The sequence below is a fragment of the Protomyctophum bolini genome (genome assembly GCF_963924005.1).
Source record: "Protomyctophum bolini genome assembly, chromosome: 8".
NCBI classification, from domain to species: Eukaryota; Metazoa; Chordata; class Actinopteri; order Myctophiformes; family Myctophidae; genus Protomyctophum; species Protomyctophum bolini.
The window spans coordinates 27,492,934-27,507,010 of record NC_137869.1 but is presented as its reverse complement, the minus strand read 5'-3'; the positions used below and the strand labels follow the sequence as shown (position 1 = coordinate 27,507,010).

General features: G+C 43.0%; 1 protein-coding gene across 2 annotated transcripts in view; it reads left to right on the top strand.

Annotated features, from left to right (window-relative positions):
- Nucleotides 1–11,908, top strand: part of rgl1 (ral guanine nucleotide dissociation stimulator-like 1) — a 43,827-nt gene extending 31,919 nt beyond the window's left edge. For both annotated transcript variants that reach the window (XM_080771269.1, XM_080771270.1), the window contains exons 7-18: nucleotides 1,123–1,338; nucleotides 1,921–2,024; nucleotides 2,186–2,270; nucleotides 2,706–2,795; nucleotides 2,994–3,080; nucleotides 3,676–3,708; nucleotides 4,244–4,365; nucleotides 5,992–6,081; nucleotides 6,535–6,727; nucleotides 7,077–7,328; nucleotides 8,706–8,820; nucleotides 9,294–11,908. In XM_080771269.1, the coding sequence (XP_080627395.1) occupies nucleotides 1,123–1,338; nucleotides 1,921–2,024; nucleotides 2,186–2,270; nucleotides 2,706–2,795; nucleotides 2,994–3,080; nucleotides 3,676–3,708; nucleotides 4,244–4,365; nucleotides 5,992–6,081; nucleotides 6,535–6,727; nucleotides 7,077–7,328; nucleotides 8,706–8,820; nucleotides 9,294–9,487 (1,581 nt within the window). In that variant the 3' untranslated portion in view covers nucleotides 9,488–11,908. The remainder of the gene's footprint in view (nucleotides 1–1,122; nucleotides 1,339–1,920; nucleotides 2,025–2,185; nucleotides 2,271–2,705; nucleotides 2,796–2,993; nucleotides 3,081–3,675; nucleotides 3,709–4,243; nucleotides 4,366–5,991; nucleotides 6,082–6,534; nucleotides 6,728–7,076; nucleotides 7,329–8,705; nucleotides 8,821–9,293) is intronic.
- Nucleotides 11,909–14,077: the final 2,169 nt, after the last annotated feature.

The following is a 14,077-nucleotide window of genomic DNA, read 5'->3' as shown; positions in this document are numbered from 1 at the left end:
GCTTGACCCCTAATAAGACAGAGGGATGGATGTGGGGGTATGAGGGGTAGGAGGACAGGGGGGTGGATGTAGGGGTAGGAGGACAGGGGGGTGGATGTGGGGGTATGAGGGGTAGTAGGACAGGGGGGTGGATGTGAGGGAATAATAATTATAATCTACGGCCTTCAGGCTTGACCCCTAATAAGACAGAGGGATGGATGAGGGGGTATGAGGACAGAGGGAAGGACAGAAGGATGGATGAGGGGGTATGAGGACAGAGGGAAGGACAGAGGGATGGATGAGGGGGTTTGAGGACAGAGGGAAGGACAGAAGGATGGATGAGGGGGTATGAGGACAGAGGGAAGGACAGAAGGATGGATGAGGGGGTATGAGGACAGAGGGAAGGACAGAGGGATGGATGAGGGGGTATGAGGACAGAGGGAAGGACAGAGGGATGGATGAGGGGGTTTGAGGACAGAGGGAAGGACAGAGGGATGGATGAGGGGGTATGAGGACAGAGGGAAGGACAGAAGGATGGATGAGGGGGTATGAGGACAGAGGGAAGGACAGAAGGATGGATGAGGGGGTATGAGGACAGAGGGAAGGACAGAAGGATGGATGAGGGGGTATGAGGACAGAGGGAAGGACAGAGGGAAGGACAGAGGGATGGATGAGGACAGAGGGAAGGACAGAGGGATGGATGTGAGTGAGGGAATGGGGGGGGGGAGCTACACAACACAAGGTAGTGGTGAGATCTACGTGTTAAATATCTCTATATTCTGATAGTCTAGTACTCATTGCTCTACAGTCGAGTGTTTGTTCAGTAACGGGAGTCTCTCCATGTCTCTCCAGAAATTGCATTGGTTTATTTTTCTGAGACGGGGAGACCCCTGTTAATGAACAAACACAATAGAAATGAATACTATCAGAATATAGAGCTTTAACCATTCAACAAAAAATGTTTTGTTTTAACCAAAAGAATATCATTACACATCACTACCTTTTTATAATTGAAGAAATGTACACCCAGAAGCGTTTGCTCTTGGATTAGATAATGCCCTTTTGTTTATATTATTATCTTGGATGTTTTCTTCAGTGCTCTTATGCTTAACAAGTGCCCCCTCCCCCCTCCTGTTCTTCTAGGCCCTGTTTAAAAAGGTGGTCCCTCACCACTGCCTGGGCTCCATCTGGTCTCAGCGGGACAAGAAGCAGAACAAGCACAGCGCCCCCACCATCCGCGCCACCATCACCCAGTTCAACGCCGTGGCGGCGTGCGTGGCCAGCACGGTGCTGAGGCGCCGGCAGGTCCGACCGCACCTCCGAGCCCGGGTCATCCAGCGCTGGATAGACATCGCTCAGGTATAGGGCTGGACGACATGCATTTTGTTGCTGTCTGGAAGAGAGAAAGAAACATTGTAAACGGTTCATCTTTTGTTATTTATTTTAGGCACATTTTAACGATTTTTCAAAAATGGCTTTGGATTTTCAATAGCTAAATTACAACATAATGTTTAACACATTGATCGCCATCTCAAATCAAACGCTTGACTGCCATGGATCTGTTAATTTCACTACTTTTTGTGAGCCACTCTTGTTATGAGGAATTCATTTATATATTTAAAAAAAAAAACGTTTAAACATGGAGATACAAGGCTTTCTGCCTGACGGCAACGGTTTGCATTTTAGGTATTCATCTGACGGTCCTGTCTTCCTTTATTATAATAACAAGTGCCAACCTGACCGTGTGTACTACATAGCTCACTGTGGGGCTGTTTATAATAGGGGTGATTGTGCACTTGAAGCTAATTTCACTGTCGCTCTTGTTTATGTAGCTCAAGTACACGACCATAAAAAACGAAGTATATTACAGTTGCATGAACAGGCACATCTTATGGAGCACAACGTTAAGCCTGGGACTTGTGTTTAATTGCCGCCCTCCAGGAGTGTCGTATGCGCAAGAACTTCTCCTCCCTCCGAGCCATTGTGTCTGCGCTTCAGACCAATCCCATCTACAGGCTGAAAAGGGCATGGGCCTGTGTGAGCAAGTATGTCTTCATATTCATAACAATTCAAATATTCCTGCTTAAGTCTTGACTATAAAGATTAATAACCCCTTGGCAGGATAGCTGTGCATATATGCACAGGTTTCTCTTTCAGTCACTTGGTTCCCTTGTTTAAGTCTCTAACTGTGTGGTCGTGTACACAGAGACAGCATGCAGACCTTTGAGGAGCTGTCCGACATCTTCTCGGACCACAACAACTACCTGACCAGCAGAGAGCTGCTGATGAGGGTGAGTTACTGTAGTGTAGATCATTGGGATGAGGTCATTGTCAAAGATTATTAAATGGGATATATATATATATATATATATATATATACACTGCATAATTTGCAGTGGTTCTCAAAGTGGCGTCCAGGGACCAAAAGTATCGTATAGCATCACAATCATTTTAATCACACAAAAATAGCAGATCTACAAGCTTACATTTGTGCCCTGCTGCAAGCTTGTACATCTGCTATTATGTATGTATGTATACATGTATGTATACATGTGTATATATATATAATTATTTTTATGTTTGGAAAATGTTGAATCATTTTGATATTTTAACATAAACCTTCTCTTCTGAGCGTCCCTGTGAAGAATTTGGGGGTCCTTGACATGTAAATGTTTGAGAACCAGTGTCATATTGTATATTAAAGTTTATGTCTGTTTCCTTTACAGGAGGGCACTTCAAAGTTTGCCAGTGTGGAGAATGGTGCCAAGGATCACCACAAGCGCACTCACAAGAGACTGCAGCTGCAAAAGGAAATGGTGAGGGAAAATGGCAGCTTTACTACCAGACTCGGCAACAATGCCTTGGGGGCAACACAGCCTATTTAAAGGACAATGACATTGCTCTTTATATTTTTAGACATCTCGGCAACAAACAATTTTGGGTACAATGGACCTATTCTCTTTCAAACCCTGAGCTATGGATTGCGTGTTTTGAATGGGTTGTTTTCTCAACAGGGAGCCATGCAGGGAACAATCCCATACCTGGGGACCTTCCTAACAGACTTGACCATGCTGGATACAGCCTTGCCTGACCTGGTGGAGGTAAAAACACCACCCTAACAGAACACCTGCTCACTGCTTGGTTGGTGTATACTGTATATATATATCATTGCAGTCGGATGGAAACCTTGTGCAAAACCATTATTTTTCAGGATGTGGAAAAAAGTTAATACTTCCCATTGGTTAAATATTTATAAAACCCACAGAGCGATCTACAAGCTCACAATGCGTCTTAATGCAGTGCATTGTGAGTTTGTATATCAGCTATTTCCACACTCTAGTACGATGATTTAGGCCATTCATTTACGAAGGAAACATAAAAAGTTGAAATGTGGAGTTAAAAGGTTTCTGCTTGACAGTATTGATTAAGTGTGTGTGTGTGTGTGTGTGTGTGTGTGTGTGTGTGGGGAGCGTGAAGGTGAGCTTGTGTACGTGAGACTGACTGATGGTGGAGTTTATCGAACTCTGTCTCTCTCGCTGTGTGCAAGCCACTGTCTGGAGTGTTACCATGAGTGAGTGAGGAATTTAGCTGGTTCCATTCTGGGAGTGGTCCAACCTAACGCTGTTTGTCTAAACCGCCCGCTGGTATGTGATGTCTGGGCTCTTCTGACAGCGTGCTCTTTGTGTCCTTCCGCAGGGTGGTCTGTACAACTTTGAGAAGAGACGCAGGGTGAGTTGTCTTGTCACTCATAGAGATACTGTATGTCACACTGGGATCACATGATTCCGCCGCTATAGGCCCCACAAGTGTTATTCTCAAGTTCTCAGTCGACACGACTGATGATTTCAGTCATTATTTGGACTCCGTAGAAGCCAGCATGTCTTCTATGGATGCATGTTAGGCAGCGGAAATAGCCGATCTACAAGCTCTCAATGCGTCGCAATGCTTGATTGTACATGGGCTATTTTCAGTTATCATTTTAAGATTAGGGCATTTGAACTGGTCAAACTAGCAATATGTTCAGGAACATCTTCCATAAAATGTTAATTGTCTCAGATATTTCATATGAAAGCAAGGGTTAAGCCTTAATCTGTGATTTCTTCACCTGATTGGCATTATGTAAAACAGCAGGAACAATTTTAGGCATTTACATATTGTGTTAATTGTTTAGGAGACATTGCTAGTGTGTGTGATGGGGAGGGGCTCCTTTCACACTGTTTCACATTTTATTTAGCTTTAATCCTTGTCTAATGGTCCCTTGCAGGAGTTTGAGGTGATAGCCCAGATCAAGCTGCTGCAGTCGGCCTGTAACAGCTACTGTCTGAGTCCTGACCCGGCCTTCCTCCGATGGTTCAAGAGCCAGCCTCAACACACCGAGGAGGAGAGGTAATGCACTGCAGCACTGCTCATTCATTCTGAAGTATCAGAATTAAAGGTTTTAGTCGAGTAAATATCATAAGATTAAATGTACAGTTGATTTTTGTCGACACAAATGTATTTTGACAAGGCTTGTTGTGAGATTGTAGATCTAGCTATTTTCAGAGCGCAACACCCGAGTGCAACCATACATAACATTACTTGTCTTTTAGTTCTATTGGATCTCTTCTCCACTAGTCGCTGCCTAACATTTAGTTCTATTGGATCTCTTCTCCACTAGTCGCTGCCTAACATTTAGTTCTATTGGATCTCTTCTCCACTAGTCGCTCCCTAACATTTAGTTCTATTGGATCTCTTCTCCACTAGTCGCTGCCTAACATTTAGTTCTATTGGATCTCTTCTCCACTAGTCGCTCCCTAACATTTAGTTCTATTGGATCTCTTCTCCACTAGTCGCTGCCTAACATTTAGTTCTATTGGATCTCTTCTCCACTAGTCGCTCCCTAACATTTAGTTCTATTGGATCTCTTCTCCACTAGTCGCTCCCTAACATTTAGTTCTATTGGATCTCTTCTCCACTAGTCGCTCCCTAACATTTAGTTCTATTGGATCTCTTCTCCACTAGTCGCTGCCTAACATTTAGTTCTATTGGATCTCTTCTCCACTAGTCGCTCCCTAACATTTAGTTCTATTGGATCTCTTCTCCACTAGTCGCTGCCTAACATTTAGTTCTATTGGATCTCTTCTCCACTAGTCGCTCCCTAACATTTCCGTCTAGTTTTTATTTAGTCTTAGTTTTAGTCATAAAAGCTTAGTTTTTATTTAGGTTTTGTTGGTGATTAAACGTAATCGACGACAACCATTTTCTTGTCATAGTTTTAGGCATTGCAGCCCCATACAGCGCTCTGCTGCATGGCCTGACTGAGGCCCTTATCTTTTGATTGCTGCCTCTCATCTATTAGATTAGGAGAGAGAGTAACATGAGTCTGTGGGGGTTTTATTGTTCCCGGATCCACAATAATAAAGCCCTCTTTCTCTCATTGTTCTCCTCCCTCTCTCATGTCCCGTCCCCTCTCCCCTCTGACCTCACGCTCTATTGTTTTGCTCTTCATCTCCCTCACTTCTGTCACTGTTTTGGGGCAGAATCCTCTGATCTCCATATTCTAACACCCTAGTTTACCACACCAGTGTCACACAAAAGCGTCTCAAAACACGGTGCAAAGTGACACGTTTTGAGCTTTTAGATCTGCTACTTTAGCTTTTTATTTATTTGAATCCTGAAAATGTTTTGGACAGTTTCCACCCGACAGAGACAATTCATATAGCACCTTTCTCCTAAGCGTTTTCACAATGTACATTAGATATTCACAGAAACCATGCAAGGCACCGTCCTGATCAGGAGCTTTAGCTGTTAAAGGGTAACATGCAGGTTGTATTTTGTCGAGGACACTTCAACACAAAGCTTGTAGATCTGCTACTTTTGCTACTATTGAATTATAATGCTGAAAGTACCAGTTTTGGACATATGAGGTTTCCACTTGACAGACAGAGACGATATATATTGGGTGGTTTGCTAATGGTTTATGATGGTGTTTATGTTATGGTATTCTTCACGTCATTTCTCTCTTTCCTGCAGTTACGCCTTGTCCTGTGAGATAGAAGGGCTCGGTGACAGCAGTCCGACTTCACCCAAACCTCGCAAGAGCATGGTTAAGAGACTCAGCCTGTGAGTACACTCAGTACATACACAAAGTGACGGCATGAAAACTGCAGCAGGAGTTATAATAATTGACCCATTTATTTTATTCACCAATACCAGTGCTCAACAACTCGGTACTAAAAGTATAGAGACTCCGGATCAAATATTACTCAACTATAAGGGAAAGTTTCTCTGTCAAACATGTACTTCAGTTAAGGTACTGGCATACTTCAAAAGTTCACACCACAACTAGTTGCAAGCTTGTAGATCAGCTGTTTTCACTATTTTTAAAATAGGGTTTAAGTTGTTACTAGTTCATGATGTACTTTTTCCTCTTCCTAGAAATGTAGTGGAGTCAAAAATACAATATATGTAGAGGAGTAGAAGTCATCATAAGTATCAAAAAAGTACTTGAGTAAAATAGCCTACACTAGTAGTTAAATAAATGTACTCTGTTACTGTGTCCACCCCTCGTTCCAGCTTGTTCCACGGAGCGGACGTCTCCTCAGCAGCCAGCTCTCCTGTCAGAGAGACACCTCGCTCGCCCCCTACAGGCAGCTCAGGGGAGAGCATGGACTCTGTCAGCGTGTCCTCCAGTGACTCCAGCAGCCCGTCTGACAGCGAGGGACTCACCACGCCCACACACTCCTCTATAGACGCCCAGCACAACAAGGTGAGAACCACACACTCCTCTATAGACACCCAGCACAACAAGGTGAGAACCACACACTCCTCTATAGACACCCAGCACAACAAGGTGAGAACCACACACTCCTCTATAGACACCCAGCACAACAAGGTGAGAACCACACACTCCTCTATAGACGCCCAGCACAACAAGGTGAGAACCACACACTCCTCTATAGACGCCCAGCACAACAAGGTGAGAACCACACACTCCTCTATAGACGCCCAGCACAACAAGGTGAGGGGCATTCCACATTTTGGTGGCAGAGCGGTAGAATGAGGTTTTCCCCATGGTTCTTCTGACCACCACTGTGTTTGATGTGTTGTTCCCGCAGCTCTCAGAGTCTTCGTCGTGTACATCTCTCCACTCCATGGACACTAGCTCGTCTTCAGCCAGCGTCCCACAGACCCCTGCGTCGCCCTCCCTGCCCGGCCCACCCTGCACGCACCGACGCTGCGTCTCCCTCATCCCCCTGTCTCCCACGTCCCCCAGCCAGCCGCCAGTGTACAACACCCAGGCCCAGGACGCATGCATCATACGAGTCAGCCTGGAGCAAGGCAATGGCAACCTCTACAAGAGCATACTGGTGAGTAACTAGTGTTACACATCCGTTTTAATAGCCAATTGTGTGTCCCAAACATTTGTGCTTCCCTGGTCAATTGGTGATGACGTTTGTGGTGATCCGAGGAAGTTTTGATAAATGAAGTCCAGCTTTCATTCCGGGCCCCTTTTGCCCTGGAGATAATTGACTAAATACACGTTTTGTGCCAGAACTTTTACATGGATATGAAAACAATATTTCACTCCACGTCTTAACAACAGGAGACATTCTAGGGCTAAGACTACTGTTATAATTATGAGCTTGTAGTCGATTAAATCAACTGTAGATTTAGTCAACTAAAATCTTGTGATATTTAGTTTACTAAAACTAGACTAAAGGAAAAACGTTTCAGATGACTAAAACATGACTAAAAAACTGTATTAAAAAAACTATGACTAAAACAAAATTCAACCTCAAATCAACACTGGCAGTGGAATGAGAACAGTTTGTTCTAAATCTGGGTGGTACCAGATCATGGTTGCTCCCACTATGCTAGCAGCGCAGGCGTAATGTGTATACTGTATGTATTAGCCTCGACAAGCTTACAGGAGTATGCGTATTGCATAGGCTCAATTTATGTAACTTTTATGTAAACGTAGCACTCTATAGTGTATACGCATAGTTCCATTACATAGATATTCCACTGTTCCAGCTTATGTATGATTCATGATGACTATTTTTATGTATTTGATGTATTACCATGTTTTTGTTCTTGCTTAGTGTAAATCGCTCTGGATTAGGAGCGTCTGCTAAATGCCTAAATTGTAATTGTAAATTGTATGTGTCAGCCTAAATGTGGATATCTAGCTTTGACCAAATGTATAGAAATGTATATGGGTGGTGCAATATACATTTGTCCCAACACACACACTCCTCGGTTCCTACACGGTGCCTTTGGCTCCAATGAATGAACACAACTAGTTTGTGTTCACACATTTGGGAAAATTGGACAGTGTTGTGTTCCAACTGGTTGTTTAGCATGCCTGCTCAGCAGACAGCCACCCGGAGTGAAACTCCCCACTTTGGGCTGAAAGGTATTGGAGAAGGCGTGTTATAGTCTACTACACCCTCCCTAGTAGGCCAACAATGGGGGATCCGAGCCCTGTTGACTTCCAGTATAAAATGAAAGTTAAAATATTTCAAAACATTTGGGTACTTGAAAAAGACAGTGCATACAAGACATTTGGTCCAGATTAGCTTCGGACACACACACACACACACACACACACACACAGACACACACACACACACACACACACACACACACACACACACACACACACACACACACACACACACACACACACACACATGCAGTCTTTTGTGATGCCATTTAAACTGTACTTTGTGTTCCTTACCCAGCTGACCAGTCAGGACAAGACTCCAGCAGTCATCTCCAGGGCCATGGCCAAGCACAACCTGGAGGCGGAGCCTGAGGAGGGATACGAGCTGGTGCAGGTCATCTCTGACGAAAGAGGTACACTTTGAGACTGAGATTGTACAACAGAACATACAGTGGGATCCCAATGTACACTGTACAATTTGCACGGGTCAATTTGCTTCCACTATACTCTCTGTATTGCGAGTCGGTGCTAATATCACACTTTTTGCTTCATTCTTAGGTAATATTTGACCATTTGTATAGGATAGTTTGTTGATTACTTTTGATGCAGTGATGGGTATAATTATTTATCATCTTAGAGGTATAAAAGGTTTAAAAAGTCCTTAAATCGTCACTTTAGAAAGATGCACACTGTGTGTTTGTTTACTGTTGAGTGAGAAAGCCTTGTCGCACATTAAAGCAAATCATCTGCAGACGGCCCCAATATAATTGGATTATTGGAGTTTCCGCTCACAATGGAACAATAGATTTACAAAATGACTTCTCACACCTTTTAGTAATAGCCCTGTCTTCTCTCTCTCTCTGTACTCTCATTTGCCCTCCCTCAGAGCTGGTGATTCCCGACAACGCCAACGTGTTCTACGCCATGAACTCTTCGGCCAACTTTGACTTCCTTCTGCGGGTGCGAGGCTCGGCGGTGGCGAGGCCGGTCCAGCTGCGGAGCCGGTGTAGCTCCACGCTCCCCCGTACCTCCCAGCACCGCTCCAGCCTGTCCCTCAGACTCAGCAAGGTCACTCTGTGACCCTTGACTGTAAAAGACTACCCGACTAGTAGTGTCCCCCTCATGCCCATAACCCAGGACAATGCAAGAACATATGTCGTCGCCGTCGGGTGGAAACTTCATGTGTCCAAAACTATTAGTTTTCAAGATTTAAATTCAAAAGTAGCAAACCGACAAGCTTGAAACGCGTGGCTTCTTGAAACGTGTGGTTTTGAGCTTGTGGATCTGCTACTTTTGATGCTTTTGTGTGACACTGCAGTATGATCAAGTAGGGTATTGATTTATGAAAAATCTGAATATGGAGATGAGAGGTTCCCGCCCCGACTTGGACCATTTATGCTATATATATATATAGAGAGAGAGAGAGAGCCAGTCGAGTCAAAAGAGCACTAACAAAGGCAGCCAGATGGAGGAGGTCCAGGGGTTCTCAGACTTTTTAAGAGCTCAGTTGAGACTCTTAGCATGCCCTTTGCGTGATCCCTGCACTTGAAGTTGTGCCAACCGCTGTTCATCTGTGCCATACTCCATAGCCCTTACCCCAAACCCCTGCAACAAATGGGACGTGTAGCTTACTAGCATGGCAATATTGTGCCAGCAGGACTAGAGAACTGTATCGAATAGATTGACTGTGACGAGGCAGAACAGCGTCCCCGAGTGGACAACACCACTCCCTACAACTGAAGGATTTCTTGTTTTGTTTGCACACATCAGGAGCAGGCCCGGCTCTTGACCTCCAACAGTATTGTCCTTTGTATTGAACTCTGTGATGATGCCTTTAAAGCCTACATTTTGGTGGAAGACGGATATGTTTGTGAATGGAGACATGGACGGATGATTGAACGGATAGATGGAATTGGAGAAGTGTGTCCAGTGAGTGTCCAGTCCTGTTGCCTTTATTGATGAATGAATGGACTCCTGTATCTATCAATATTCAGAAATATGAATTGATGAATTGACAGGAGCTGTGACATCATTACCTATCCTTTCCCTGTGCCATGTTTAAATGTAATGTTTTTTGCCAATGTGCACAATGTGCACCGTGTGTTATTCTGCTACTCGCACTCGTACTGGGAACTGCGTGACGAATGCATTGTCTTTGCATTCCGATTGGTTCCGTAACTTGGTTTTAACAAGTCCTTTTCTTATTGAAATAGCCTTAGCCGCCCCACTTGGGTGTTAGAGACTCAACTCAAGCTGCATTCCACTCCAGAAATGTGTTCCCTTGTGTGGTCCCATCCAACCTTCAATGTTCCTTTCTTTAGCTCAAAAGGGACAACACACACTGCTCTGTTTGGCATTGTTGCACTTGGACGCAATAAGGCACAGAACAGACTCCCAGCCTTCTCTGGATCAGAGCCCACTAAAAAAAGAAAAAATCGCAGCCCACCCATCTGACCACTTAAGTGGTCGAGTTTTAGGTTAAAAATAAATAAATAATACTATGTCATTTTTCTTTACATTAATTTTGTAATATATGTTATATTAACATTTAGTGTTTTGCCAATTATTTGTGAGCCCTTATGAAGCGAGTCGTCTGTCGGGTGGAAACCTGATGTTCAAAACTGTTACTTTTCAGAATTAAAATCCAAAAGTAGAAGAATATCGGAACGACATGCTCAAAATGCGTTGCTTCGTGCCACGATTCGAGCTTGCGGATCTGCTACTTTTGATGCTTTGTGTGATGCTGTAGTATGATCAAGTAGCCAGGGCGTAAATGTTTGAAAAAACACAAAAGGTTAGAATATGGAGAGAAGAGGTTTCTGCCCAACAGCGACAAAGTTCTCCTGAGCACATGGAGTGGAAGGCATGCAGGGACAAACTTCCTGGAATGGAAAGCACAATGAGCAGAGTCTCAAAGGGTTGATGCCTTCTTGTATCCGCTTGCCTCTCAGTATCTGGATTATGCAGTTGCACTTGCTATTTGAGTAGGACAGTGGTTCTCAAAGTGGTGTCCGGGGACCACTGGGGAGGAGATTCCAGGGGGTCCCCAACAAAGTTAGTTATTAGTTTAACCACTTTAACCCCATATACATTGAATATTTGAAAAAAGCTGATCTACAAGCTCACAACATGCGTGTTGTGAGCTTGTAGAGCTGCTTTTTTCCCCATTTGTGAGACAAATTTTGAATATTTTTGTAAACAATTTAGCAACACAAATCTCATATGGGTGTCACTCCCTGGCACAAAATATGTTGAGATGGACCACCAAATCTATCATTTGGTCACCACCAACCTTGACATGGATACATTTGAGAAGCACTGATCTGAATCATGCAGTAGCAGCAGAGATGCCAGTGGTATGTGAATGTGCTGGAATGAGTGAGCCACTCTGATGATGGATTACACCTGTTCCACTAAATGAATTGCTCTGTATGTTTGTTTTTATATATAAATATATATATGTTTTTGTAACAAGTCATGCCATAAAATGTGTATTAATTCTTCGGATGCTAGAGGATGTTTTTTAATTATTAAAATTAATTAGGTGATATGTGGGGGGAGGGACACAAATACATCATTTACTGTGATGCATTTGGAAATCTTTACCGATTTTACACACACACACGACAGCAACATTTTATTTTTATTTTTATTTAGTTTTAGTCATTTGTCTAGTCTATGACTATGAAGTCTGACACTTCATAGTCTTTTGAATAAAATGTCATTTAGTTTTAGTCACCTGAAAGGTTTTAGTAGACTAAATCTACAGTTTATTTTGTTGACAGAGATGTATTTTGGTGTGCTTTGATGGCATCGTGATGCCTGGTTTTACACTTGGTTGCATGCTGAAAATACCTGTTCTACAAGCTCACAATGCATCACAGCGTGACGTGCTGTGAACTTGTAGATCAATCTTTTGTGGATCTCTTCTCCAGTAGTCTAACATTTTAGTCTAGTTTCTATTTGTAGAAAAATCTGTATATTTAGCCATCTTAGCTTAGTTTAGTTTTAGTTTAGTTTTTGTCAGTGAAAAAAGGTAGTCAACTAAATTAACACTGACGCACGCGCGCACAGCCGCACACACACACACACACACACACACACACACACACACACACACACACACACACATATAACATAGAGGCTAACTAAACAGGCCACTCTCTGGCATCTGATCATCTTCTATCTTCCCATTGCTCATTTCTGTGCCATGTACTCTAACTTCCTCATTCACCTCCCCACATGCACTTATTGCTCAACAACAATGACCCATTGGTGGAGATTGTGTAAAGGCTCATTCACAAAGATTACTGACATACTTGTCTTATTCCATTTGCGTAGGTCCAAATGGACGTACACATTGTTAAGCAAATTTTGAGTTCAAGTCTGCCATGATCCAGATGTCCTTCCATCCAGCAACAGTGTTCTTTGTTGGTCAACAGATTTGACTATGTAACCCCGACCAATCTAACCCAATGATGTATTGGCCATTCATAATGACAAGACTCGTGGATGTATGTAGTGTTGGGATCCACAACCGGACGAATCTGATCTGACAACATTGAGGAACCGGAATCGTTTATTTTTTTAAATCAAACTTTCAGAGCTGGTACAGTATGTGACAATATACAATTACTATACCAGGCAGTGGTTCTCAAACATTTTACTTTTTGTGGACCACCATAACTCTGAGAAAGTACAAATAGTACCAATTTGTACTCTCTCAAGAGAGTCTCAGAGTTACAGTCCTGCAGTAAGGTTTCATTTGGAACCCCCAAGGAATTGTTAAAGGGAACCGGACCGTTAAGAGGGAATCGCTAATATATTAAAAGGATCTCAACCCTATAGATGTATGTGTCAATGGCCAAATCGGCCAGATCATCTTCCCATGTATCACATCACCACTCATCTTCCCTTGTATCACCACTCATCTTCCCTACTTCACTATCTGACACCCTCACCCTGACCCTAGATGGTCCCACTTGGAGCTATGGAAGTGTGATCTTGAATGGTCCATCAACGTTTAACAAGTGAGACCAAACTATGTCTGAATGTGTGCAGAGACACAATTGCCAAGTTAACTAAGGTCATGTTGTTAAATATATAATGATCCCTCCTAAGACATGAGATAATTGGTTAGAGTATTAAAAGAAACACAAAGATGGCTATGTGAAATAATTGCATTTTATCCTGAACTAGCCTGACACGGGGAAGATTTTATCACTGCATTCACACTACAGGACAGAGTTCCAGGTGGTTCCCCCAGTTCTTGACCAAAGAACAGCACGAGCCATCAAGTCCAATCAGTCATAAACGCTTCTACTTAAACCCAGAGGTCTAGACCAAAGGCAGCTGGGAATTGCCTTCCCAGCAGTGCCAGTTTCAGGGATGTTATGGTAGTTAGAATATCATAATTATAGTCTAATATAGCAACTCATAATGTAATAACGGCACATAATGTAATAACAGTTCATAATGTGATAACCTAAATGTAGTAAAGGCCCATAATGTAGGCTAATAAGGTCACAATGTAATACATCATGAGAGCATAACATAATAATGGATTTTTGCATAATGTAATCATGTAATAATGTGTTACATGTAGCCGCTCAATTCACAGTTAATAATGTAATTACGGGTCATATTGTTGAGAAAAGTTTTACATCGTAT